We start from the raw sequence: 26,990 nt of genomic DNA, 5'->3' as shown, positions 1-26,990 counted from the left end.
ACATGGGGAGGGGGCCGGCCCGCTGGGTGCGCGAGCCTGGCAGGAGGTGACGGGGGAAACATCCAGGCAGCATGCTACACCGGACACGGCTGGTGACATCACCTGCGCGACAGGAGGCGGGGATGGAGGGGACAGCGGGATGAGGGGGAGAGGATGATGTCACCCGCTGAGCCAAGGCAGAGGAGGAGGATAAAAAGCTTGGGGAAGAGCACGAGAGGTGACGCGAGGGCAGAGGTGGCACGTAATGGGGAAGGGAGGATTGCCAAGAGGGTCCCCAGCGGTGGGGTTGAAAGTTGGCCCGGAGCAGGGCTGCGAAGCCTGCGAGTGGGCGAGTTTAGAGGTAACCCCCTCCTGCTACCACAGAGAGCGCTGTTCCCTGTGTTAGGGCCCTGGGCCGGGGTCCGGGAGAGTGGGTGGGCCCGGACCTCCCTCTCTGCCACCGGCGGGTGACCTAGAAACTATATTCAGATGTAATCTCCTGCTCCTTTTGGCCTCTATGGCGTATGTGCAGAGGGCGGGGCGTCGAGAAGTGGTATGGGTGTCATGTGTAAATAAAACCACCGGGTGATTCAGATAAAAGTATGCAGACTCGTAACAGAGAGACTACATGACTTGCACAAAGTTTACACCAGAAGCCTGTGGCAGCACCCTGCCCATTGGGTCATCCCCCTCCTCTTGCCCTATTTAAAAAACAAAACAAGTTTCCTTCCCTTTTCCACCAGCTTGTTGCAAGTGACTAGAAGGTTGAAAAGTTTTCAACTTTCTCTTGAGTCTTTTTATTCTACCATTTTACACTTCTATCAGCCAGGACAAATTGTGGCAGGAGGTTTGTTTTTTTTTTTAAATAAAATTCAAATAGCTTTAAAAAAAATTCTAGATACATTTCCATTGATCTTTGCCATTGTAAAATGCTTCTTTAAAAACAACATCTATTTTGTGTGTAAATTGGAGGTGATGAATTTATTTTACACCCTGCATTAGTTTTGTGTAAAATAAAGTAACTGGAAACAGCCATTTTCTTCAGGAAGTCATGAGAGCTGGCACTAGGCTTTTATGCAACTCAGGCACCAAAACTCTTAATTCCAAACTCCAGTCCCATTCCCTGCCCCTTAGACTAGAGGTGGCCAACCTATTTAACGAAGAGAGCTGAAACAGTGGCGGAAAACATGTGAAGAGCTGCAGGTTGGCCACCCCTGCCTTAGATACTTTGCTCAAGAGCAGAACTACCCCTTCTCCCAGTTACTCAGGTATCACACAGCCCTAACTTGGAGCTCAGTGGTTTTATACTGAGTATCTGGCCTAGCTGACTTTGGTGGAGTTTTTCCTGATTTACACCAGCACTAGAGTGAATTATAGCCTACTTTAAAGCTATTAAGCAAATTAACCCACAGCATCCATTGCTTGTGCAATTAAATCTATACACATTGCTGTACACAAACTGCAAAGGAGTTTTAACCAGTTAAGATTAACAAATACCCCCAAGCCAACCATCTTTCCACATCATGCCTTCTCAAACTCAGTCTTTTCCAGTGAAAGGAAAGTTCAGTTATCTGTTCTCCACACCTCTGTGTGCTAGTTTTCAAATGAGTCACCAAAGTTCAGCGTGGGACTGCAGGAGAGAAACGAAGAGGCTCTTATTGTGCTATTTGCAGTCTCATCACACTGAGGAAGAACCCCAAGTCTTGTACATCCAAGAAGCTCAGATCAAAGCTTGTCGGTGCAGGCAGAGATCTGTCCATCACCATGGAGTTTGCTCCCAGGGGAAAGGCCTTTAAGGAAAGGAAGGCGGTGCTGTGCAGTGAGGCGCTGCTGGAGCTAGGAATACAAGTGCCCATGGCTAGGTGAAGAGGAGCGCGGCATCTGAGGGCGCCTGGGTCTGGCAGGAGCATCTTGGACCTACAAGAAAACCAGCCACCTTGAATGTGCTTCAGCAAGAGGAAATCCCCTTAAATACACAAGCCTCAGAGGCAGCATGTCTACTGGCATTTACAATCCTGGCGGGGGTGGGAAGGAGGAGGAGACAGGGCAGTAAGGCTGGATAAGAATTAAAAAAAAAATTAGCCACATCTAAAACCAAGCACAGCTGGGGAGTGACCAGGCCAGAGGCTACAGGTGAGGGGCACAAGGAAAGGACTCTGGCCCTGAACTGCAACACACAGATGTGAATGGGTTACACCAGGGGCAAGCAGGTGACACAAGCAGGGGCAGCGGGTGTGCTAGGCAGGGAGAGGCCCTGCTTTGTCCAACCTCCAGCCTGATCCCTCCCACACTCCATCCCCAGAACGCCTGTCGTAGGCACGTTGGGGCAGAGTGTTGCTGCTCCTGCACATCCGCTCTCCCCGTTCTCTGGGGCTGGAGAGAGTGGGGGCGCATGCCTGCTGTGACGACGCGTTGGGGTCCCCCGCCTCCTACACCCCCGAAATGGCATGCACAGACTCCACCAACCGGTAGAACAGAGGGAGTTTATTGCCTCTCCAGAATACAGCACAGCACAGCACAGATGTCACCAGGTTACAGGGCAGGCCTAGGATGCCTCAGCCCCCCTTGATATGGGGGGGGGTCTCAGCTTCTAAACCCCCCAGCCTGTTGCTGAGGCTGCTTCTTCCATGCTCCCAGACCCAAACTAAAAACTCACTCTCCTCCAGCCCTGCCCCCCAGCCAGGGCAGCATCCACCTTCCTTTGTTCCTCCCCATGGGGGGGTGGCTGGTCAGACAGGTTTGGAGCCCCCTTTGCATAATGACCAGACAGCAGAGGTCGCCACAGCCCTAGCAAGGTCGCCACAGCCCTAGTAAGGCACCTCCACTACGTCACACCTGCCTACAACCCTCCCCTTGGTGCTGGGGGTCACACATATGGGGCACTACCCCACCTCCTGTGGTGGGGGGAGGGAGGCAGCTTGGATCCTATGGGGGGCGGAGCTTGGGAGCGGGGCTGGGGGCGGAGCTTGGGAGCGGGGCTGGGGGCTTGCTTCCCCCAGCCCTACCTTCACCGACCACCTATGGGCATAGGACTGAGGATTCTGTTCTTGCTCATTCACTGTATAGTTAACAGACCGCTCAGCAATGTTTTGAAGCCAGAGAGAAGCCGCAGGCGCTTTGGTCCCCGTTGGTCCCGCTTGCTGGGCAGAAGGGACAGAGCCCTAGAGAGCAGGCTGCTGGGAACAGCAGCAGCTGAGATGACACAAGGTCACACTGCTCCAGCCCCGGCTCTGCAAGAGCAGGACCCTCCCCATCACGTGCTGCTTTGAAATGGAGCGACATCGGAGTCACTGTCAGCAGAAGCTGCTCTTGCCCATTTGTGGAAGAATCAGGCCCCAGGCAAGAGATGGAAACATGCAGAGCCAAATCTTCAGCTGACATTAGTCCCCACTGCCTGCATCTGTTTGCACCAGGTGAGACTCTACCTGGCTCATTTCACCCCAGCTCCGTAAAGGGTCTGTGCCCAGTGAAACTAGAGTGACAGCTGATATCATGAAATTACAGCTCGTGTGCACCAGCAGGGAATCTGGCCCACACCTGTATCTGATTTTCCTTTCCTTCTCTTCCCTTTCAAGAGCTGGAGGGGGGTAAACACTCCCTCCCTCCCCATCATGGGGAACGAGTCCAGCATTTTGCCCTGAGGATTGTGGCAACTCATAGCTCTGGTGAGGTGTGGGGCAGGGAACTTCAGTCCCCTGTAGGGAGGGGGTTCCACATGGCAGGACTGGAGCAGCACACCCGTTACCTCTGCATAGACTGTAGACAGCAAAGCCGGGTGGATTTTCTGCCTTTTGTTGCAAGGAGGCTGTGAAGCAGAGTGAGACGTCTGGTTAGAGCATCCATAAGCACAGCAATAAACCCCAGCTTCCCTCCATGCTCTAGCAAAGAGAGACTGTGGCGTGGCAGGGCCAGGCCAGAAGGCTGCTGCACAGGGGGAGAAAGGCAGCCCAAAAAGCGTAAAAGACCTGCTAAATAGAAGCAGAGGGCTGCAGGTCAATTAGAAGCAGCTGGCAGGGAGCTGGCTGAGGCAGACTGGGGCGTGGGTGGGGGAACAAAGAGCATGAAAGCAGATAGTTTGAGTCATGCCAGCATTTGAGCAGAGGAGGGAGTCCCAGGAGGAGTGACTGGGCTCCCCACCACAGAGACCTGCTGCGAACTCCAGCCCCTGGGGCTGGGAGCGAGGGGCTGGCTCCAGCGGTGGCCTGGGTAAGAAGGGCCCTTGCCACAAGTAGGGTTGCCAGATGGTCTCCCAAAAAACCCAGACATCCGGTATTTTTTGGTTGAGCAGAAGGAAATAAAAAAAGAGAACGTGGGATAAGCGGCAATCGCAATCCTGCCTCCCAGCTGGGACTCCCAGGCTGGGAGCCTGTGATTGCACAGAAGCCTTGCAGGGCAGACTCCCAGCCACTTCCCCCTCCCCCGCCAGGCTTCTGCGCAATCACAGGCTCCCGGCGCCCATGGCAGCCCCGCCTCCCATCTAGGGAGTCCCAGCCACTCCCTCACCCTTGCAAGCCTTCTGAAGCACTCAGAGCGCTACCAGGCGGGGAGTCCCAGCCGCTCCCTTGGCCCCCGCCGAGCTTCTGTGCAATCACAGGTTCCTAGCGGCAATCGTGGTCCCACCTTTCAGCTGCTCCCCCTGCCCACGCCATGCCAGAAAAATCAGAGAATACTGGACATTGCACATGTCCAGTATTCTCTGATTTTTTTTTAATCAGACAGAATGCAAATACCGGACTGTCTGGTAGAATACCGGACACCTGGCAACCCTACAGACATGTTAATGTTTGTGATTTGGCCATCAATCTGCCTCACCAGTCATCTCTGAAAAGTGAGCCATCAGGAAACCGCAAAGGGCTTTGACCCTTACTCCATCAGGAAGGGTAACACTGCTAGGGACAGGAGCAGTGTCCCCTGTAAGCTGTGCACTTGGGAAGCCAGCCAGGGGAGATTTCAGTGCCACCCAGCTGATTAGCAGAGCACCCAAAGCTTGCAGCTGGTGTTTGTACTGGTGGTGCACACAACAGCATTTATTCTGTACATGGTTTGAAACAATTAGAGGATACGTTGGACAGTAGCCTAAAGAATCTTGCAGAGCCCAAACATGGCCACTTGCTGTGGTTCGCTCATATTCTACTACAACCACAGCAAGACAGACTCACCTTCTGAACAGCAGCATACACCGTGAAGTCTGGTGCCTGGAGAAAGCCAAGACGGTCAACATTAGAAAAGAGCAAACAATAGACAAAGGCCCCAGCTCCCACTTGGCACAGGTCAGCGTAGTTCCATTTACTTCAGTGGAGCAAATTTACACCTGCCTGGATCTGATCCAAGCAGATAAGAATTAAAATTCAAAACCACTCTGACAAAGTACTGGTGAAGCACTGGGATGGGTTCCCTGGGGAGATGGTGGAATCTCCATTCCCAGAGGTTTTTAAGTTTCAGCCTGACAAAGCCCTGGATCAGAGCCAGCCCAAGCTACGGGCTGACCAGGCTACCGCCCAGGGCGCTCCATTGTAGGGGGCACTGAGCGGGGCTGCCGGACCGGGCAGGGGCAAGGCTACGCATGCGCTGGGCGCCCAAGGTGGGGCTGCCAATGCGCTGCAAGCCCGGGGGCGGGGCTGTCCCAGGGGCAGCGCCGAGCTCCCGGAGCCTGGGGCACACAAATGGCTTGGGCCAGCCCTGCCCTGGATGGGATGGTTTAGTTGGGATTGGTCCTGCTTTGGGTAGGGGCTGGACTTGTTGACTCCTAAGGTCTCTTCCAGCCCAGGGATTCTAGGATTCTAAATTGGAGACTTAGATCCAACAAGGTGAAATTCAATAAAGCCAAGTGCAAAGTACAGCAATGAGGAAGAGAGGGAGGAGATATTTAACTAGTTGGCATAAGGGTTTGAGGGCTGTGGGCTACCAACAATAACCCTGAGTTATCGGGGAATTGAGACTATGATGTTAGGGGATTTAGGGTGTAAACTGAGGCCAGGGAACCCTAGGATTAGGAACAGATACCAGCTGGGGAGATTTTAGGACAGGGACACTCAGCGTGAGTGTGATCGCTGCTCACAGCGGGGTGCTCACCCAGACACTGAACTTCAATCTATAATACTGATACCAGGGCTAAAACCTTTCAAGCCTCAAGTTTAATCAGTGAGCCACTGGCAATTCCTAGCTCAGCAGAATCAGGAAACAGTCTGGCTATTAGGAACAGCCTTCTAAACTTGCAGGGTGGGGAAGAGCTGGAACAGGCTTTCACAGGAAGGTGTGGACTCCCCATCTCTCAAGGTTTCTCAGAACAGGTAGGAGAAGGGATGGTTCCCAACCCCTTCTCTAAGAGAGGCCTAAGCAGTGACTTTTTTCATCCATACACCTGCACAGGGAATGTAAAACAACACTTAAGGCTTGCAATCAGCAGAGTGAATGGGGTTAGAAGGAGCACTGGGCACTTACTTGCGGTTTGGTGTTGATTTCAGCATAGATGGTATTTCCTACCACTCTGCTCCTTGCATTTGCATTCTGTACGGGAGAAATAATCACCAAGTTAGTTTAAATATCTTTAATCATGGAGGAAAATAAGGTGTTCTATTTCCTTCCTCTCTCTGCAAGCAGGAACACTGGCTCAGATACTGAGAGAATAAAATTCAACCACCCTCTAGGGCCAGCTCCAAGGTATGATGAAATCAACAGGAACCACTGCACAGACTCTAGGGAGTTCCTGATCAGGTTGCTAGAAGGTGATGGACCCATACAAGACAAGCAACACTAGGGGAGTAAAAAGAAGTCATGCCAAAACTATTTTTTACATTTTTAAACAGATGCCAGAAAATTAGATGTTGAGAAATGCAACAGAATTAATCTCTTCGGGTACATCTACACTAGTCCCCTAGTTCAAACTAAGGAGGCTAACGAGGGCGACCAAAATTGCTAATGAAGCACGAGATTTAAATATCCTGTGCTTGATTAGCATATTCCGGGCCTGTCGCCATTTTGGAAACTGACTAGCCCGAAGTAACTGTCCGCGTCTACATGCAGCAGAGAAGCGGGATTCCGAGATAAACCCCTTCGTTTGAATTAACTGTTAAACCTCATTCCACGAGGAGAGAAACTCCTGTGGCTAAAATGGTCACCAGAGCTTTCTTGCGCAAGAGAGGGTCCACACTGCCATGGGCACTCTTGTGCAAAAGCACAGCTCGCACATGGTAGTGTGGAAGTTTTCTTGCGCAAGAACCCACCAGTGTAGACATAGCCCTGGATATTGAACCTGGCCCTGACTGCTGCTGGCACTACCCACTAGGAGGGTTACATATGACTCCTATTTTATTTTAGATCACGCAAGATCTCCTGGTTAAGCCAAGGTGACCTTTTGCCTTACTTTCTGTCTTTCCAACGCAGCAGAATAGCTTGCTTTTGGGCCCTTAATGTCCCTTTGAAAAACTGCCACTTCTCTTTGGTTGTTTTTCCCATTAGTCTTGCTTCCCGTGGGGCCTTACCTACCAGCTCTCTGAGTTTACCAAAATCTGCCTTCCTGAAATCCATTGTCTCTATTTTGCTGTTCTCCCTTCTACCCTTCCTTAGGATCATGAACTCTATGATCTTATGATCACTTTCACCCAAGCTGCCTTCCACTTTCAAATTCTGAACCAGTTACTCCCTATTTGTTAAAATCAAATCTAGAACAGTTTTCCCCAGTAGCTTTTTCAACCTTCTGAAATAAAAATGTTGTCTTCAATGCAGCCCAAGAACTTACTGGATAGTCTGTACCCTGCTGTGTTAGTTTCCCAACATATGTCTGGATAGCTGAAGTCCCCCATCACCGCCAAATCCTGCACTTTGGATGTGCTTTGGATGATTTTGTTAGTTATTTAAAAAAAAGCTTCATCCACCTCTTCCTGGCCTGTAGTAGACCCCTAGCATGACATCACCCTTGCTTTTTTTTTTATCCCTTTTAGCCTAACCCAGAGACTCTTGACACATCTGTCTCCTATGTCCATCTCCACTTCAGTCCAAGTGCGTACATTTTTAATAGATATGGCAACACCTCCTCCCTTTCTCCCCCGCCTGTCCTTCCTGAGTAAGTTGTACCCTTCTAAACCAGTGTTCCAATCATGTGTATCATCCCATCAAGTCTCTGTGATGCCAACGATGTCATAGTTGTATTTATTTATTAGCACTTCCAGTTCTTCCTGCTTATTACCCATACTTCTCGCATTTGTATATAAGCATCTAAGATATTGATTTGCCTCCCAGTTCTGCCCTGTCCCTCTTTCTCTGCTGTTATAGCCCACATTCCCTCCCATTCCAGCCCACAGAGAACAGTGGTGTCTATAGGCATTAACCAGCAGCGTTACCTCCTTGATTTCATGCTGCTCTTTTATACATTCAGGCTAAGTCTAGACTGACATGATTTTCTGCAAATGCTTTTAACAAAAAAGTTTTTCCGTTAAAAACATTTGCAGAAAAGAGCGTCTAGATGGGCACGGACACTTTTCTGCAAAAGCACTTTTTGCGGAAAAGCGTCCATGCCAATCTAGACGCAATTTTGCGCAAGAAAGCCCCGATCGCCATTTTCGCCATCAGGGTTTTTTTGTGCAAAACAGTTTTTAGCTGTCTACACTGGCCCTCTTGCACAAAAGAATTTCCAGAAAAGGGCTTTTGCCCAAATGGAAGCATGAAAGTATTTGCGCAAGAAGCACTGATTTTGTACATTACAAAGTCAGTGCTCTTGCGCAAAATCAAGTGGCCAGTGTAGACAACTGGCAAGTTTTTCCACAAAAGCGGCTTGCCAGTCTAGACACAGCCTCAGTGTCTAAACATGAAAAATCCCTTGCTCATCTGACCTTAGCTCCACTTCTTGAAGATGTGCAGAGAAGTGAAACATCACAAAACAAGGAAGAAGAGACACAAAGACTGTGGGGAAAGCATATTTAAACTATGGCAGCTTCAAATAAGTAAGACAAAATGAGACTCCTGTGGCCGCAGCAGATCAGAAATCAGAAAGGGAGCTGCTATGCAGTATACTGGCCAAAAGGGGGCAGCAGATGGTTATGAATAAATCTTGCACATTGCAGACATTTCATTCACCTGTTTCGAAAAGGTATTTCTTATTCCCTATCTTACAGTGAAAACATATTTCTATAGCACTTCTATCCTGCAGGCTGCAAAGCAATATGTACACTGTTATATACATACATACACAGAGATTGCTTCCTCCACCCCTGCAAGGCAGCCACCTCTGGGGTGGAGCATGGCAGCTTAACAGTTACACAGCAACTCAGCATTAATGGTTAGATGGGAAGTATGGTATGCCACAGGCATTCAAAACTTGAGGGGGGAATTGTAGTCATCTCAACTGGAACCAGTCAAAAGGAAATGGCACTGGAGTGGGAATGAGGAGACCTATGTGTCACTCTCAATTTTGACCCTGAGCAAGTCATTCCCCCCCCCCCCACTCTGTGCCTCAGTTTCCCCTCCCATAAAATGGGGGTAATGATGTTGACCTGACTTCATTAAGGCTCCACATCTAGAAAGCAGCAACAGAAATGCTAAGTTACTACTTAGTACGTGGGGCTTTTTAGGATGATAGCTCAGACGTCTCTGTTCGCCTGCTCATGCTTGTGATGAGACAGAAACATTTGAAAGTGAAATTGACTAACTCAAAGCCAATAAGAGAGATTATTTTTTCAATTAATACATAATCAGACTGTGGAACTCGCTCTCACAGGCTGTCATTGAGGCCAAGAAACTAGTAAGAGTCAAAGAGGGATGCGAAACATTTATATAGAAAAAAAAAGGATATTCATAGTTATTAAGGGGCTGTGCCCCCTGCTTGCTATGTTCGCCAGTTCCCCTCTCTCTGGGGGTAGATGACTGGTCAAGGGAAGGGTCCAGGAGCAGGCTGGGGGTAAGTGTCTGGCCAGCAGGGAGGGGGCAAGAGTAGGCTTCGCATGTGGGGTCTTGGCAGTGTGATGAGTGAGGGACCTGGGGGGCGGGGTCTCAGGTTGGGGTGGGGTATGAGTGAGCAGGCTGAGGTGTGGGATCTTGGCCAAGGTGGTGTGCAACGGGGTTGGGGGTGCAGGGTCTGGACCAAGGGTGTGTGTGACCGGGCTGGGGAAAGGAGGAGGGCGTGCAGCTCCTGCCCCCCCACCACAAAGGGGGAGAGCATGTACCTCAGGCCCTTCCCCCCTCCACCCCAGCGAGGGACACAGAGAATCCAGGAAGTTTTTGGAGAATGTTGGGGATAACTTCCTGGTACAAGTGCTGAAGGATCTGACCAGGGGCCATGTGCAGCTTGACCTGCTGCTCACAAACAGAAAGGCATGATGAGGTAACTGGCTCTGTGAATATGGGGAATCAAAGAATCTTAGAACACTAGGACTGGAAGGGACCTCGAGAGTCATCGAGTCCAGTCCCCTGCACTCATGGCAGGACCAAATACTGTCTAGACTAGTGGTCCCCAATGTGGTACCCGCGGGCGCCATGGCGCCCGCCAGGCCATTTATGTGCGCCCGCGGAGCAATCTGGGCTGGCCCCGCCCCCAGGCGGGCAGCAGGTGCCAGCCCCGGGCGCATGGCCGGCCCCGCCCCCGGGTGCGCTGCGCGTGCCAGCCCCGGCCGCGGGCACGCGACACCTGGGCAGCCCCTGCCCGGGGTCGCAGCACATGCCAGTGCCGGCCTTGGACGTGCGGCACATGCTTGGCCCCGCCCCCAGTCACGTGGCCTGTGAGCGGTCCCACCCCCGTACATGCAGCGCGTGAGCGGCCCCGCCCCCAGGCACTCCAAAACGTTGGGGACCCTGGTCTAGACCATCCCTGATAGACATCTATCTAACCTGCTCTTAAATATCTCCACAGATGGAGATTCCACAACCTCCCTGGGCAATTTATTCCAGTGTTTGACCAACCTGACAGTTAGGAACTTTCCTAATGTCCAACCTAAACCTCCCTTGCTGCAGTTTAAGCCCATTGCTTCTGGTTCTATCCTCAGAGGCCAAGATGAACAAGTTTTTTCCCTCCTCCTTGTGACACCCTTTTAGATATCTGAAAACTGCTATCTTTGAAGTAGGAATAAGAGATCCTCCGGAATAGGGCTTTATTCCGGAGGATCGGGCCAGTCTAGACGCTTTTTTCCGGCTTTTCCCCAAGCCGGAAAAAAAGCGGCGGAAATCTTTATTTAAATCCCGTGGGGGATATTTAAATCCCCCGCGGATTTCCCTATTCTGAAGTTGAAAATTAGCATGCCCCTTCCGAAAAAGGGGCCAGTGTAGACGTAGCCCAGTTGTTAGATACTCCAGGCTAAGGCCCTCTTTGCTGCTGCTTGAAGACCTTCTTATATGAGATCCACATTTCTATTGATCTTTGTTAGCAAGGAAACCCCAGCACTAAGTATCTGAGGTTGGTTGGGATTCTTGTTTCCACCCTAGATATATTGGCTGCATTCCTCTAGGGTGGATCTTTATCTTCTGCCCATTGCTCTGAGAACAGAGATATTCAAACTGCCCCGGTAGAGAATCATCTGCCAATTCTATTCCATGCTGGTTCGCCCAGCTACAGTGCCCCTGGGGCCACCCTAATTCAACTCACAACCCTTAACCCACAGCTCCCAAGACAGTGTGAACAGCTAGGCCAATAGAATCCAGTTTCCAAGTAAGATTCCATTCTAACCTTTTGCCAGATCCTGTGTTAATCCAGATTCCTTCCCTCGAGGCTCAGTGCATGATAGTTTCCTGTCATGGCTTTTTATGAGCAGTCCTGTTTCAAAGACTGAGCAGTTTTCTTTAACGTTTGTTATCTCCCCCCCACTCCCCGCATTCCCCATCAGGTTAGAGAAACGGGGCGTAGTCTCTACTGGTGTTGATTGGTGCAGCATTGCTGGCATCAATGGATTTACCTGTTGCTCAGCAACGGGTCACATCCTGCCTGACTCTTCTCACTGACACCAGTGTGAATCAGGAGACACTCCCATGAAGTCAGACAAGTGCAAAACGGGTGCAAGTGACAGAAGGATCGGGCCCCTTGCACAATGTACGTATAGTACAACTAACCATTGCAACCACAGGCTCTTGTGGCTGCTGGCCAGTATTGTGTCTAGTTCTGGGCCCCCCACTACAGCAAGGATGTGGATGCATTGGAGAGGGTCTAGTGAAGGGTAACCAAAATGCTGAGGGGGCTGGAACACATGATCTATGAGGAGAGACTGAGGGGTTTGGGCTTGTTTAGTCTGCAGAAAAGAAGAGTGGGGGGGAGGATTTGAGAGCAGCCTTCAACTTCCTGAAGGGGGGGGATTTCCAAAGAAGATGGAGACAGGCGGTTCACAATTGTGAAACGGATGGCAGAACAAGGAGCAATGGTCAAGTTGCAGTGAGGGAGGGCTATGTTGGATATTAGGAAGAACTAATTCCCAAGGAGGATGAGGAAGCACTGGGATGAGTTCCCTGGGGAGAGGGTGGAATCTCCATCCCTAGAGGTTTTTAAGTCTTGGCTTGACCAAGCTCTGGCTGGGATGATTTAGTTGGGGTTGGTCCTGCCTTGGGCAGGGGGCTGTACTCGATGACCTCCTGAGGTCTCTTCCAGTTCTAGGACTCTATGGCTACATTTTCACAGTCGGTTCTGCTGGCAGTGATTATGCAAATGAGGTGCAGATTAGCATATCACAGTGCCTTATTTGCATAGTTTATAGTTTATGCACGCCGTTTAATGTGCAAAAGGTTTTTGCGGAAAAAAAAAAGTAGTGTGGACCTTTTTTTGTGTGTGGAAAAACCCCGTTTTCCGCAAGATCCTTATGTCTCTCCAGCCTTTGTGCAAAACCCGGTGTGCATAAATTATGCAAATGAAGCACGGTGATAGCTAATCTGTGCCTCATTTGCATACTCACTGCTGGCAAAAGTGGCAGTGTAAATGATGCCTATGATTCTATGGGTGAAAATGAGAACAGCTTATCCCACACCTGCCTAGAGAAGGGTTCTTCTCCTTCCTGAGGCATCTTGTGTTGGCCACTGTCACAGAAGTGATATGGGACCAGGTGGTCCTGGTTCTGATCCAGTCTGGCAATTCCCACATTCCTAGGGATGGTGTCTATCTGATCTGGGTGGGAACACTGTCATGATATCCATCCGATCTCTCTGCAAAAGCAGGGGAGTTCTACACGAGACACTCTGTGAACGATTTCAGCTTTTGCCAATGCTAAGCCAAGTGAGCAACAGCACCACTGCTCTGGCCTGGTCTATTGAGGGGGAAGCAAAGGGATTCACTGGGGACTCACAGTGTTACTTCTGGTGCGGGGGTCCTCCACTTCCTCGTAGATAGTGATGGGTCGGTCACCGCCTTCACAGGAACCTTTGAAGAGACAGAAGAAAGGGATTTGTGCAAGAGAGTAGGGGCAGCATGTTTGCAGAAATTTTGGTGGTGCCCAGAACGCTTAGAGTCCAAACTGCTCCACCACCCAGACACCTCCACTTGCTTAAGGCTCTGGGGGGGGGGGGGGGTTTATTTAGCAGGGATCCTGATGAATAATGTACTTAAAATATTGCTATTACTTTGGGTTTTTGGCTAGCGGTTCTTCAAATTTTTGGGGGGCTTTCCTAATTATATTTTTACACTTAATTTTCCAGAGTTTGTGCTGTGTTTTCTTTTCCTCACTAGGATTTAACTTCCACTTTTTAAACAATGACATTTTATCGCTCACTGCTTCTTTTACTTGGTTGTTAAGCCACAGTGGCACTTTTTTGATTCTCTATTGGTTTTCCTTTTTTTTTTTTTTTTTTTAATTTGAATGATATATTTAAGCTCAGTTTTTACTGTAGGGTCTTTGAAAAGTTTCGAAGCAGCTTTGAGGGATTTTACTTTTGGCCATGTGCCTTTTAATTTCTGTTTAATTAACCTCCTCCTTTTTGTGTAGTTCCCCTTTCTGAAATTAAATGCCAATGTTGGGCTGCTGAAGTGTGTTTCCCACCACACTGATGTTAAATTTAATTATATCATAGAATAATAGGACTGGAAGGGACCTCGAGAGGTCATCGAGTCCAGCCCCCCGCCCTCAAGGCAGGATCATGATCACTGTTTCCAAGCGGTCTAGGTATATTCATTTCCAGCATCAGATGGACCAAATCAAGAATAGCCTCTCCTCTTGTGGGTTCCAGAAGCAGCCATTAAATGGTGCCAAGAAATTTTCATCTCAGCATCCTGCCCTGAGATGACGTGTACCCTGTCAATATGGGGATAGTTGAAATTCCCCCACTATTATTGAGTTTTTTATTTTGATAGCCTCTCTAATCTCCCTTAGCATTTCATAGTCACTATCACTATCCTGGCCAGGGGATCAGAAGAGGTTGGACAAAGTATGGCCTTGGTTTACTTGGTCCTGCCTCATGCCGGAGATTGGTCTTGATCTCTTAGGATCACTGTTATATTCTTCTTATTTCAGCATGGAATTACTATCCATAGAGATCCTATGATACAATTTGGTTCGTGTAAGATTTTTACTTCATTTGATTCTACATTTTCTTTCACTTATAGTCCCACTCCCCCACCAATATGACCTGTTCTGTCCTTCCGATATATTTTGTGCCCTGGTATGACTGTATCCCATTCATTGTCCTCATTCCACCAAGTTTCCATGATGCCTGTTATAGCAATATCCTCCTGTAAAACCAGGCACTCTAGTCACTGACCTTACTATTTAAACTTCTAGTCTTTGTGCATAAGCACTTTAAACATTTGTCCCTTTTTAGCTGCCTGATGTGACTGAATGGGGCTCTCTCTCACTTGACTGTTTCTCACCTGATCTTACCCATACTTGATCATCTTCCATCCCGCCCTTCTGACTAGAACATAGAGAATCTCTACTAATAGAGCCTCCTCTAAGAGATGTCTTTGTGCAATTCACATGCCCCTCTGCACCCATCGGCTTTCCCCCAGCCCTTAGTTTAAAAACTGCTCTACGACCTTTTTCATGTTAAGTGCCAGCAGCCTGGTTCCATTCTGGTTTAGGTGGAGCCCGTCCTTCCTGTACCAAAGGCAATAAAGGTGGGGAGGCTGGAGCCAGTGCCCGTGAGTGAGGGTTCCTGATAGAGAGGCAGCAGCATAATGATTGAGGGGGGCAGGTGCAAGCTGGGACATGCGGGAAGCCGGAGCTGACTTGAAAGCCAGCTCTCTGCATGTGTTGGTACTCCCCCATCTTCCTACCTACCACACAGGCAGGAGCAGGGGGAGGAGGGGCTTCTCCTCCTCCTCTCAGGTTCATAGCACATGGCCCCTGAGCGACAGGCAGGGAGTCTGCCTCAGAAGGTTGATGGCCAGGAGTCAAACAGGTCAATCTCCTGGCCAGAGCCTGTTTCTGGCACCCCAACCCTCTGCCTCCCTGCACCTCGACCCCCCTCCCAGATCCTGGACTCCAGTCCCCTGTCCCATCCCAAACCCTGCACCCCAGGCCATGCCCTCATGAAGAGTTACTGCCCACCCCTGCTCTGTGGGACGAGCTTCCTTTTAACCACTTACGCCGCTTCTTCTGACGCTTGCAGAAGAGGAGAAGGAAAAGCACCGTCAGCAGCAGCAGCAGCAGCCCCAGCCCTCCAGCCACAATCGCCCACAGTGGGATTGTGGGAGTGTTATCGGGAGGGTTATCATCTGTCCCTGGAGAGAGAGGTGAAAAGCTGAGTGCTTGTTACCCTTATTTTCCAGGTGACTCTAGAGCAGGGCTGGGCAATAATTTTTAATGGGGCCACTCCAAGACTTTGGTAAGGGGTCCAGGGCCGCACTAGGCCATGATATTAATGGAGGAGGTGTGGGGCCTAGGATGGAGGCGGGGTGCCGAAGGGAGCATGGGGTAAGGCACTGGAGTGCAGGAGGAGGTGTGGGGTCTGGGACAGAGTTTGGGTGAAGGAGGCAGTTGTGATCTAGGTTAGGGGACTAGGGTGCTGGGGTCTGGGTGTGACCTTGGGCAGAGAACTGGGGTGCAGGTGAGGATTAGGGTTACCAGATGATTGCACAAAAATACCGGACACACTTGATCTCAGATGGTGGCGGGGACCAGCTAGGAGGGGAGTGGGGCTGGCCAGGGGAGATGGGAGGCTGGGGGGAATGGCTGGCAGGAAGCAGGGCTGGCCAGGAGGGCATTGGAGGGAGCGGGGTTGGCCAGGTTGGGAAGTGGGAAACAGCTGCTGGGGAGTGGGGCTGGCCATGTTGGGGAGGAGGAATCATCTGGCAGGGAGCGGGGCTGGCCGAGAGGGGGTCGGGAGGAGTGAGTTTGGACGGGGGAGATCAGCGGAAGGAACCGGCTATCAGGAAGCAGGGCTGGCTGGGAGAGAGTTGGGGGGGAACAGGGTTGGCCGGGGGGAATCAGCCGCCGGGGAGTGGGTTGGCCGGGAGGAGGGTGGGTGTGCGGGGGGAACCAGCCGGCAGGAAGCGGGTCTGGCCTGGACGCATGCAGATCCCAGGGTGCTGCCCATCCTGCGCACGGTACTGGCAGGGTGCATGGGCAAGTCCGGCCCTGAGGATTCCATCCCGCCCCTGCCCCACTCCCCTCCTCTCTACTGCGTAGCTGCGTACTGCCTAGCTGGTAGACACGCTCATGCTGTGTGACTCACGCAGCGTGAGCATGTCGACCAGCCAGGCAGTACGCAGCTATGCACTGAAACTCCTGATAATAATAAAACTTACTTCATTAGAAAATACCAGACATTTCCAAAATACTGGTATTTTCTCAATTTGTTTCCAAGACAGAAAGCTCAAATACTGGACTGTCTGGTTCAGAACCGGACACCTGGCAACCCTAGTGGGGATGCAGAGCCAAGGAGAGGATATGGGTGCAGAAGAAGATTCTGTCTGGTTTTGGGGGTGGGGACAATGCACAAAGTCTTCCTCCCTCCCCCTCCCCCCCAGGCTCACATAGTTCAGAGAGCTGCTCTTAGCAGTGTGTGGGCTAGGGCAGGCAGACAGGAATCCTGTGTTCTCATTTGATTGATATAAAAAGTTTTGATTGACCTAAAATGTTAATTTCATTTGGGAGGGAACTTTCCATGCTTGTTGTGTTCCACTGGGGCTTTGTAGGGGCTGCACCAACCACAATTATGGCAAAGAGGCGCCTACCGAGGAGCTTTTCAACGAGAGTCTGTTTCCTTGAGCAGCACCACTGCTTTGGTTTTCCTGAGGTCTCCATCCTAGAACTAAACTAGCTTATCCCTCCTGGGGAGCCAACCACCTCAGCGGGCCCCTGGGCAAGGTGGGCAGGGGCACCTCCATGCTCCTGGAAGGGGTGGGGTCTTCAGTGGAAGGGGCAGGGCTGGGGGCAGCCAATCCTGTGTGCTGCCCAGAGCATGGCACCCACCACTCCAGCGCCACATGGAATGTGCAGCGCAGTGGCTCCAGCAGTGATTTAAAGGGCCCACAGCTCAGCCCCCACCACACTATCAGCAGCAGGTGGGAGCCCAGGCCCCCATGAATGCCCAGACCCCAGGGCATCTGCCTCCTTTGCAACATCTGGAATTGAAGGTGTAACCCTGCTAAGCTCTTTGCTGGCATGAGCTATTTGAATCTGGAATCCCAGCCATGTCAGGCTACAGGGTCCTCAAGAGTTATCACGTCCAGCCCCCTGTGCCTAGGCAAGCCCAAATAAACCCAGAGACCATCCCCAACAGGAGTTTGTCCAGCATGGTCTGAAAAACCTCCAGGGAGGAGGAATCCACTTCTTCCCTTGGATGCCTGCTCCAGAGCTTAGCGACCCTTAAAACTAGTAAGTGTCTTCTAATATCTAACCCAAATCTCCCTTGCAGATTAACTCTGTTAGGGTATGTCTACACTACAAACCTAGTTCGAACTAGGGTGGTTAATGTAGTCAATCGAAATTGCAAATGAAGCCCAGGATTTGCAAATGAAGCCCGGGATTTAAATATCCCGGGCTTCATTTGCATCTTCCCGGGCGCCACCATTCTTAAATCCCCGGTAGTTCGAACTCCATGCTGAGGTGGAAAGAGGTGGAACGAGGTGTAACGGTAGTTCGAATTAGAAAGCCTAATTCAAACTACCTACTCCATGCCGCGAGTAGCCGCGGGCACGGAGTCCGAACTACCGGGGATTTAAAAATGGCAGTGCCCGGTAAGATGCAAATGAAGCCTGGGATATTTAAATCGCGGGCTTTATTTGCAACTTTGATTGACTACATTAACCACCCTAGTTCGAACTAGGGTGGTAGTGTAGACATACCCTTACTTCTTGTCCTACCCCAGCGCTAGGGAATAATTGACCACTATCCTCTTTATAACAGCCCTTCACATATCTGGAGACTACTCTCAGTTCTCCCCAGCCCTGCCCCATCTTTTCGCAAGACTAGACATGCCCACTTTTTAACCATTCTTCACAGGTCAGGTTTTCTGAAGCTTCTGCCATTTTTATTGCTTTCCTCTGGACTCTCTCCAATTCGTCCTCATCTTTCCTAAAGTGCAGGCTATTCAGAAAAGGACACAGGACTCCAGCGGAGACCTTGCCAGTGCTCAGTCGATCTCTTGTGTCTTACATCTGAGCTTGCTAATACACTCAGAATGTAGCCCTTTTGGTAACTCCATCGCATTGTAGATTGATTCAATGTGTGAGCCACTGTAACCCCAGCTCCTTTTCAGCATAGGCTTCCTAGCCAGTGGTTTCACTTGCAAACATGTGTAGATCAGGTATCCACTGCACTGGGCATAGAAGGTAGCGTGAGGTACATGGCAGTGCTGAGACCTCACTCAGGAGGAACTTCCATGGTCTTGGACTGGCCCCCAAAACCTTCAAAGACAAGATTTACCCTGTTCTAAGCTGTTTTGCTCGCAGGGCCCTCTGTGCTAGGGTCTGGGAGCTGGATTTACATGGACACCTTTGTACAGACAGTCTCCGAGTTACATGGATCCAACTTATGTCAGATCCGCAGTTACGAACAGAGTTTGCTCCGCGTCTCCCTGGTCTGCTGGGACCAGCAGACCAGGGAGTCGGGGAGCAAAGCGGCGGAGAATGCAGGCAGCAGACAGCCCAGACGCACCGCGTCTGTCCCGCTGCCGGCGTCCTCAGAGGTTTTGCTCCCCGTCTCCTGGTCTCCAGCAGACCAGGGAGACGCAGAGCAAAGCCGCGGAGGACCCGGGCGGCGGGACCGCGGTGCGTCTCGGTCCACCGCCCCCGTCTCCCTGGTCTGGTGGGGGGGGGGGAGGGCTCAGCTAGTACGCCCCCCCCACCCAGCAGACCAGGCTTTTCTCCGGACGCCTGTGGTAGAGCAGCTGGGGCGCTGCCGGTTGGTCCCGCAGCGCCGCTCTGGGCACTACTGGACCAACCTGGCAGCACCCCAGCTGCTCTGCCCCAGGCGTCCTGATTCAGCCGCTGCTGGTCAGTTGGGGTGCTGCTGGGTTGGTCCAGTAGCGCCGAGGAGCGAGGAGCGGCGCTACTGGAGCAACCTAGCAGCACCCCAGCTGCTCTGCCCCAGGTGTCCCCAAGTCAGCCGCTGCTGAAACTGACCAGCGCTGACTACAGGAAGCCTGAGGCAGAGTTGCTCTGCCCCGGGCTTCCTGGAATCAGCCGCTGATCAGTTTCAGCAGCAGCTGACTTGGGGACGCCTGGGGTTCTTAAGTTGAATCTGTATGTAAGTCGGAACTGGCGTCGAGATTCAGCCTGTTGAAACTGATCAGAGGCTGATTCCAGGAAGCCCGGGGCAGAGCAACTCTGCCTCCGGCTTCCTGTAGTCAGCCGCTAGTCAGTTTCAGCAGCGGCTGAATCTGGACGCCAGTTCCGGCTTACATACAGATTCAACTTAAGAACAAACCTACAGTCCCTATCTTGTACGTAACCCGGGGACTGCCTGTAATTCCCAATCTTGGCTAAAGGGCTGGTGTTTTTCCTGAAAATTGCTGTTTTGGTTACAGAAAACATTTTCATGAAAAGCATTGGCTTCCAGTGGAAATTCCTTAGTTTTCTGTGAAAAAAAATTAAGATTTTGGCCAAAAATGTTCAGGTTTTGGTTTATTGAGGAAAAGTCTGAATGTTGCATGGAAATTTAGATTGAAATAATTTTGTTGCTATTTGGTCTAAATCTTCTCCATGGTTATAAAGAGGTCAGAAATGGTTTCCAAACAGCTTTACCCATCCTACAATTCCTATGTACAGTGCTCGATCCTATTTCTGCCTCTACCCAAGGTGCAGTAATAAGAGTTATTAGTAAAAAGACCAGGACCCCCTTTAGTGGAAACCCAGAACATAAGAATGGCCATACTAGGTCAGACCAAAGGTCCATCTAGCCCAGTAGCCTGTCTGCCGACAGTGGCCTGCACCAGGTGCCCCAGAGAGGGTGGACTGAAGACAATGATCAAGCGATTTGTCTCCTCCCATCCCTCTCCAGCCTCTGACAAACAGAGGCCAAGGACACCATTTTATCCCCTGGCTAATAGCCTTTTATGGACCTAACCTTGAGGAGGCCATTTAGGGATCTGAGGCAAAATGTGTCAGGGATGGTACTTGGTCCTGCTGTGAGGGCAGGGGACTGGACTCAGTGACCTCTCAAGGTCCCTTCCAGCTCTATGAGATGGTATAGCTCCATTATATTATTCTTGATGCCTTTTTTAATGATTCATAACATCCTGTTTGGTTTTTTGACAGCCACTGCACACAGCATGGACATCTTGAGAGAACTATCCATGACGACTCCAAGATCTCATTCCTGATTAGTTGTAGCTAAATTAGCCCCCCTCATATTATGTGTGTAGTTGGGGTTATTTTTGCCAATGTGCATTACTTTACATTTATCCACATTAAATGTCATTTGCCATTTTGTTACCTAGTCACTTAGTTTGGTGAGATCTTTTTGAAGCTCTTCACAGTCTGCTTTAGTCTTAGCTACCTTGAGCAGTTTAGTATCATCTGCAAATGTTGCCACCTCACTGTTTACCCCTTTCTCCAGATCATTTATGAATAAGTTGAACAGGATTGGTCCCAGGACTGACCCTTGGGGTACACCACTAGTTACCCCTCTCCATTCTGAAAATTTACCATTTATTCCTACCCTTTGTTCCCTGTCTTTTAACCAGTTCTCAGTCCATGAAAGGATCTTCCCTCTTATACCATGACAACTTAATTTACGTAAGAGCCTTTGGTGAGGGACCTTGTCAAAGGCTTTCTGGAAATCTAAGTACACTATATCCACTGGCTCCCCCTTATCCACATGATTGTCGACCCCTTCAAAGAACTCTAATAGATTAGTAAGACATGATTTCCCTTTACAGAAACCATGTTGACTTTTGCCCAACAAATTATATTCTTCTATGTATCTGAAAATTTTATTCTTTACTATTGTTTCAACTAATTTGCCCGGTACTGACATTAGATTTACCAGTCTATAATTACTGGGATCGCCTCTAAAGCCCTTTTTAAATATTGGCGTTACATTAGCTATCTTCCAGTCACTGGGTACAGAAGTGGATTTAAAGGATAGGTTACAAACCACAGATAATAGTTCTGCAATTTCCCATTTGAGTTCTTTTAGAACCCTTGGATGAATGCCATCCGGTCCCGGTCCAGAAGTGTCACTGAAACCTATGCTACTGCAGGTTGGATGTCCCTGGCCCAGCACCCCAGTCCCAGATGAGGGAATTTGTGGGACAATCGGAGATTCCCTGACATTAGCTGATCAGCCCGCTCCCCTCCCGACTGCCAGCTCCTTCAGCCCAGCCAAGCTGCCTGCAGGCCAGCCCTAGCTGCACCACTTCTGCCAGGCTTCCACAGCCCCAGCCTGGCTTCCCCTCCTGGGCTGCAATGCTCCCAGCCTCGCTGTGGGCTGGCAGGCAGCCACTGCTGCCTGGGTTGCCCCAGCACTGCCGCTGCCCTGGCTGCTGTGGCCCCTCTCCTACCAGACTCCTCAGGCTCCCAGCTGCTGGCCCTCCTGCTCCAGGGCTCTCATCTAGAACATCTGTGGTCAGGCCATCCATGGATGTTCCCAAATGAGAGAGTCTCAGCTAAGTTGCAGAAGACAATAAAGCCACACATTTATCCTACCTGGGGCTGGGAAGCTGCACACCGATTTGAGCTCTACAGTGTTCTCGCCCCAGCTGGCTCGGTTACTGGCGTTACATCGGTAGAAGGTCTCGTTGCTGTCGGCATCGATCACCAGCCGCAGCAGGGACTGGTTCCCATGGAGCTGCTGCTCCCTGTCAGGAGGGATGGGGGAGGAGCCGCGGGACCAGCTGTAGGTGACTGCGTCAGCGCCAGGCACGGCGCAGGACAGGGTGAGGTTGCACTGGCCGTGCTGCGCGTGGTCCAAGAGCACCGTGAGGTTTGGCTGCCGGACGCGCTCTGGAAGGAGAGACCCGGGTGAGAGATGCCGGGGGAGGCGGCTGCCGTCGGTCACACGCCCTGGGGAACGGGAGTTTGAGACTCACCAAACACAGAGACACGGAACGTGGTGCAGTCGACGTGGCCTCCTGCCGCTGTTATTTCCAAGGCGTAGAGGCCTCTGTCTGACTTGTTAACTGGATCAATCTGCAGTGAGAGATTCTCAGGGTGGAAAGTGACTCTGCTGGTAAAATGCAGGACTGACCGGAGGTGAGGGGCTTCCCCTTTATTAGCTGTTAGGAGCCGATACGTCTTTCCTGAGTCCAGTGTAACCTGCCAGGAGATTTTTACCCAAGACTCCGTCCACGTCACTGGCTGTAACTGGACGGATTCCCCTGCGATTGCAGCCACGTCCATTTCTCTGCACCCTGGGCATTCAGAAACACACAAAGTAGGAGGTGAGTGAAGGGTTAACTGGGCCCCAAGCATGTCAGGGAACCGGGAGCTAAACTGGGATCTTGGCCTGGCGGGGAGGGGGGAGAAGGGGGACCTGAATTTTAGTGCTGGTGGACAGATCAGCCTGCAGCTCTCTGTTAAAGAAGCAAGGTCAATCTTCTGTGAACCCAGCACCAAACATATTTGTGAGCCTCTACAGGCACAAGAGAGCATGGTGTGGGGTAGGGTGTGTCAGTTCCAAACTCTCTGCCCTCCTCCTGCCTCCTACTCCCCAAACCCAAAGTCTCTGGCCCCTTCCTGAGCCCATACCCTCTCCCAAACCTGCACCCCAGTCCTCTGCCCTAGATCACAATCCCCTGCTGCCCTAGGTCACCACCCAAATCCCTGCACCCCAGTCTCCTGCCCTAGGCCACAATTCAAACCCCTGCATCACAAGCTAGACCCCAGGTCACAACTCCCTCTTTCACCCAAACTCTCTCCCAGACCTCACAGGCCCGTCAGCACCCCAGTCCCTTACCCAAAGGGTGGGCAAGACATCCTCTGTGGGGCAGATTCAGCCCGCCAAGCCGGTTGATCTGACCTGCAACTGCCCTGCCACTCCTGCGCCCTCAGGCCAATCGAGACCTGGGGAAGGGGAGCATGCGAAGTCTTCTCCCTCTGCCAGGGTCACTCAGCACCAGAAGGAAGCCCTGGCTGTTCAAAACAGCTGGGGGTTCCCGCTAGGCACCATTTGCCCCTTGCAGGGCAGGGGCGGAGGGCGAGACACTTCGCGTGCTCCTCCCATCAGGCCTTGATTGACCTGGAGACGGGGCAAGTGCACAAAGTCTCCTCTCGCCACCAGACATGCGCGGTGCCTAGAGGGAACCATCAACTGGTGGGTCTCTCTAGGCGCTCGGGTGGGCGTCAAAGACTTCACAAGCTCCTCCCACCCCTGGGCCAATCAGGGTCAGTGGGCGGGGGAGCACAGGAAGCCTCCTGGCCCCGCCCCCTCTGCCCAATGCCCCAGCCCTTCCAGAGCACTCCGTGACCACTTCAGAAATGTGTGAAGCACCTCCCCCTTCAAAAATTATTGCCCACCCCTGCTCTGCCCCCTCCTGCCACCCTATCCTCATAACCCAAAGCCTCTGCCCCTCCTTCCCCCCATAACCCAAAGCCTCTGCCTCCCCTGCACTCCTACCCCCTTCCAATCCCGTGCCACAGGTCACAACCCCTCCATCACCCAAACTCCCTCCCAGACCCCACGCCCTCTAATGCACCCCAGGCCCTGACCCTGAGCTCCCTTCTGCACCAACCTCCATCTCAGACCCCTCACCTCCCTCCATTAATATTATGGCAGAGTGCAGCCCTCAACCACTTTCCAAATTCTTGGAGTAGCCCCCCCCCCAACAAAATTTTTGCCCACCCCTGTCTCTTACAATTATGTCTCAATGTGCTTCCCAAAAGAGGTCAGGATCCTTAGCTCTATTTTACAGCCAGGGAAACTGAGGCATGGGGTAGAGACATGACTTGCAATAAACAGCTTTCCCCTCCCCATCATGGCTGCTGTGAGGAAGCCACAGAGGAAGCTGCTGGGGCAAGGAGGTTTGCTGGGACCGGTGCTTCCACCTGCAATCAGGTCCTTGGTCCGTCCACCCAGCCCCACTTCCAGCCGCCCCCACCAAGGAGCAGGGTAACAGCTGCTGTGGCCGATTGGATGGCGCTGTTGTTACAGGTGCTTTCCTCAGTGACCCAAGGCCACGGGCACAGCAGGACACCCACGGCCTGAGTCTCACTCACACCCAGGCCCCGTGACGCTGGTGCCAAGCGCAGGACAGACTCAGGCCTGCAGGGCTCAGCCCTCGGCTGGGCTGTTTCTAATGGGCTCAGCTGTGGGGCGGGTGGGCACATGGGACCTTTCCACCCTGCTTATCAGGGAGACCCTCAGCCACCGGTTCCAGGCGCCTCACGGTGACTCAGTCACACAGAGCAGCTGGGCCCAGGACGGAGCCTCTCAGTGAAACTCCCTCCTAGCACAGAGCTAAGCGGAAATAAGAGTCTCACTTCAGCCCACAGGCCCAGTCTGGCCTCTGTACGGTGACACACACTTAGTCACCGCCCGGCCTAGAGCAGCAGGTGGTTTGTGCTAACACCTCCTGTGTCTTCCGCACCGCAGGCTCAGCTGCACTGAACTCTCTGGTTTGGCTTCTCCCTCAGCTGCCAGCCGGCCATCCTTCCTTCTGCGCCACTGCTGGCAATAGCTCTGCCTTCCGTTCTGCGCTCCCGGCCAGCAGCCACCACTCTCCAGCTCTGAAGGCAATGCCACTGTCAGCAGCAATGCAAAAGTAAGGGTAGCAGTGCCACAACCCCCCGCTGCAATAAATATGTGACTCTCTGTAGCCAGACAGACCCTCCCCCCTCCCATTTGTCCAACTGAAGCGCAAAGCAGGGACCAGCTTTCGTCTCTGCAACGACTTGATCCAAAATGTCTTTGCTCGTCTCAGAAACGTGCCCTTTCATGGTGCAGTTTGAAAGAAATGGCTGAGCCACCTTTTTGTTGCCCTGTTGCCTCCAGCGGCACATGCCCCCCTTCTCTGTAGACAGGAACCCAAACAACCGCTGGGAACTGGTGCAAGCGGAGCAGCACGTGCAGGGGGAGGAGAGGGTAGGGGCACTCCTGGCGCTGGAGAGAAAGGGGCCACGAGAGGTAATAAGATGCAGCAGCACTGCCACTATCAACTGAAATCCTAGAGCCCTGCCCCAGAGGCTGCTCCACCGCAGGTTTGCCAGCGGTTTATAGGGGCTGGACAGTAGCAGGACTGAGCATGTCTCTGCAGGTTGTGCTGCAGTGCCCACTGTGACTGTGTGACTCACACGACGGCACCTCGGAAGGAACAATGAAATATTGTTGAATAAAGTAAATTAAACAATTGACTGATGTCACCGTCATTTTGTGTTTGGTTAATTTAACGAATACGTTTCTTCACTGATATTACTCCATTTATCAGAGCGTGTGCAGCTGGCCAGCCCCTTACTCCCTGCAATGTGCCAAATTACCCCTCAAGGGGCAACTACCTCCAGGTTAAGAACCACTGGGTTAGCTCATTTAACCTCTCCTCACAAGTAGGTTTTCTGGCCCTGGATAACATGGGCTGCTGGTCTGTGAATTCCCTTCCGCTCGGAACCACTCTCGGCAGAGTTCTCCGACCCGACCTGCGCATTAGAGCAGCAGAGAAACACTCCCTCTGCTCTGAGTGCTGGGCTGGGACACACCTGCAGAGGCATTTCCAAAGCACGTCAGCACGCCCCTCGCAGCCCCTAACTCACTGCTGGGTACCGTGATGCTGGTTGACCAGGTGCCAGTTCATGCCCAGGCCCCCAGATCTCACTGAACCAGGGGCGAAGCCACAGGGGGCCCCCCACTTATGTAGGGATAACATATTAATGTATTGAAAATGATTCCCCAAATGGAAGTGACCCCCCATAATTTGTTCCCCACAACTTAGTGTTTAGATTTATTATTAATTCTTCTTCTTATTATTTGTTAAGATTGTTAAATGTTTAGATTTATTATTATTATTATTGTTCCTTTAGAATATAATGTATTAGGTAATGTAACTTAGAACTGTTAAAAATATAATCCTATGTAACCAGAAACAGCCCCCCCCCCCCCTGTGCTCCAGGGCATGCTCAAGCTTGTGCAAGGGGCTGCTTGAAATTGACATTGCAGAGATACATTGTAACAATGCATTGTCAAGCCACTAACTCTGCTATGGGAGCCAAGCCCTGTAATTGACTAAGGCCATTGTTACTTAATTGAGGCCTGTTCTCTTTAAAACATTGTAACTTTATTCAGCACTCAGAGAATGTTTTAAGCAATACCACCCAGAAACTTTCTGTAACTACAACTCTGATATATGTAAAGTTATTATTACCAGAAACTTTTTGTAACTACAACTCTGATATATGTAAAGTTATTATTATACAAAAACATTGTATGGGAAACATTAAGGAATGTATGTAAGAGAGAGAGAGTGCTTGGATGATGAGTGAATGGTTCTAAGAGGTGCCAGCCTGAGAATACAGCAACAAAGGGCTGAAGAAGGCGTCAGGTGCCAGTGCAACCAAAAGGTGTCAAGTGGAGAAACTGGAGGTCCACCCGATGAGATCACTGATGAGCACCTGGCAGCCACCCTGGAGACATCAGCATGATACAGCAATTTCCATAGACTGGCATAGGAAAAAATTCTTTTAAGAACTGGACTAAAAAACTATGGAATCAGAGTCCAAGGTTCTGCTGCCAGCCCACCAGGAG

The 26,990-nt window shown here is 51.3% G+C and overlaps 1 protein-coding gene across 2 annotated transcripts in view; it reads right to left on the bottom strand.

Moving 5' to 3' along the window:
* Window positions 1-441: 441 nt before the first annotated feature.
* LOC102458511 (natural killer cell receptor 2B4-like) overlaps window positions 442-26,990 on the bottom strand; it is a 74,023-nt gene continuing 47,474 nt past the window's right edge. The window contains exons 2-9 of one of the 2 annotated variants that reach the window (XM_089772261.1): window positions 22,351-22,671; window positions 21,968-22,264; window positions 15,461-15,595; window positions 13,227-13,300; window positions 6,421-6,486; window positions 5,139-5,174; window positions 3,725-3,784; window positions 442-1,896 (exon numbers count right to left, since the gene is read on the bottom strand). In XM_089772261.1, the coding sequence (XP_089628387.1) occupies window positions 1,816-1,896; window positions 3,725-3,784; window positions 5,139-5,174; window positions 6,421-6,486; window positions 13,227-13,300; window positions 15,461-15,595; window positions 21,968-22,264; window positions 22,351-22,671 (1,070 nt within the window). In that variant the 3' untranslated portion in view covers window positions 442-1,815. The remainder of the gene's footprint in view (window positions 1,897-3,724; window positions 3,785-5,138; window positions 5,175-6,420; window positions 6,487-13,226; window positions 13,301-15,460; window positions 15,596-21,967; window positions 22,265-22,350; window positions 22,672-26,990) is intronic. The other variant, XM_089772262.1, reaches the window with a different exon arrangement.

Source organism: Pelodiscus sinensis, chromosome 22, assembly GCF_052426305.1.
Source record: "Pelodiscus sinensis isolate ZL-2025 chromosome 22, ASM5242630v1, whole genome shotgun sequence".
Classification (NCBI taxonomy): domain Eukaryota; kingdom Metazoa; phylum Chordata; order Testudines; family Trionychidae; genus Pelodiscus; species Pelodiscus sinensis.
The sequence above is the reverse complement of the archived record's forward strand: the minus strand, read 5'-3'. Positions and strand labels throughout refer to the sequence as shown.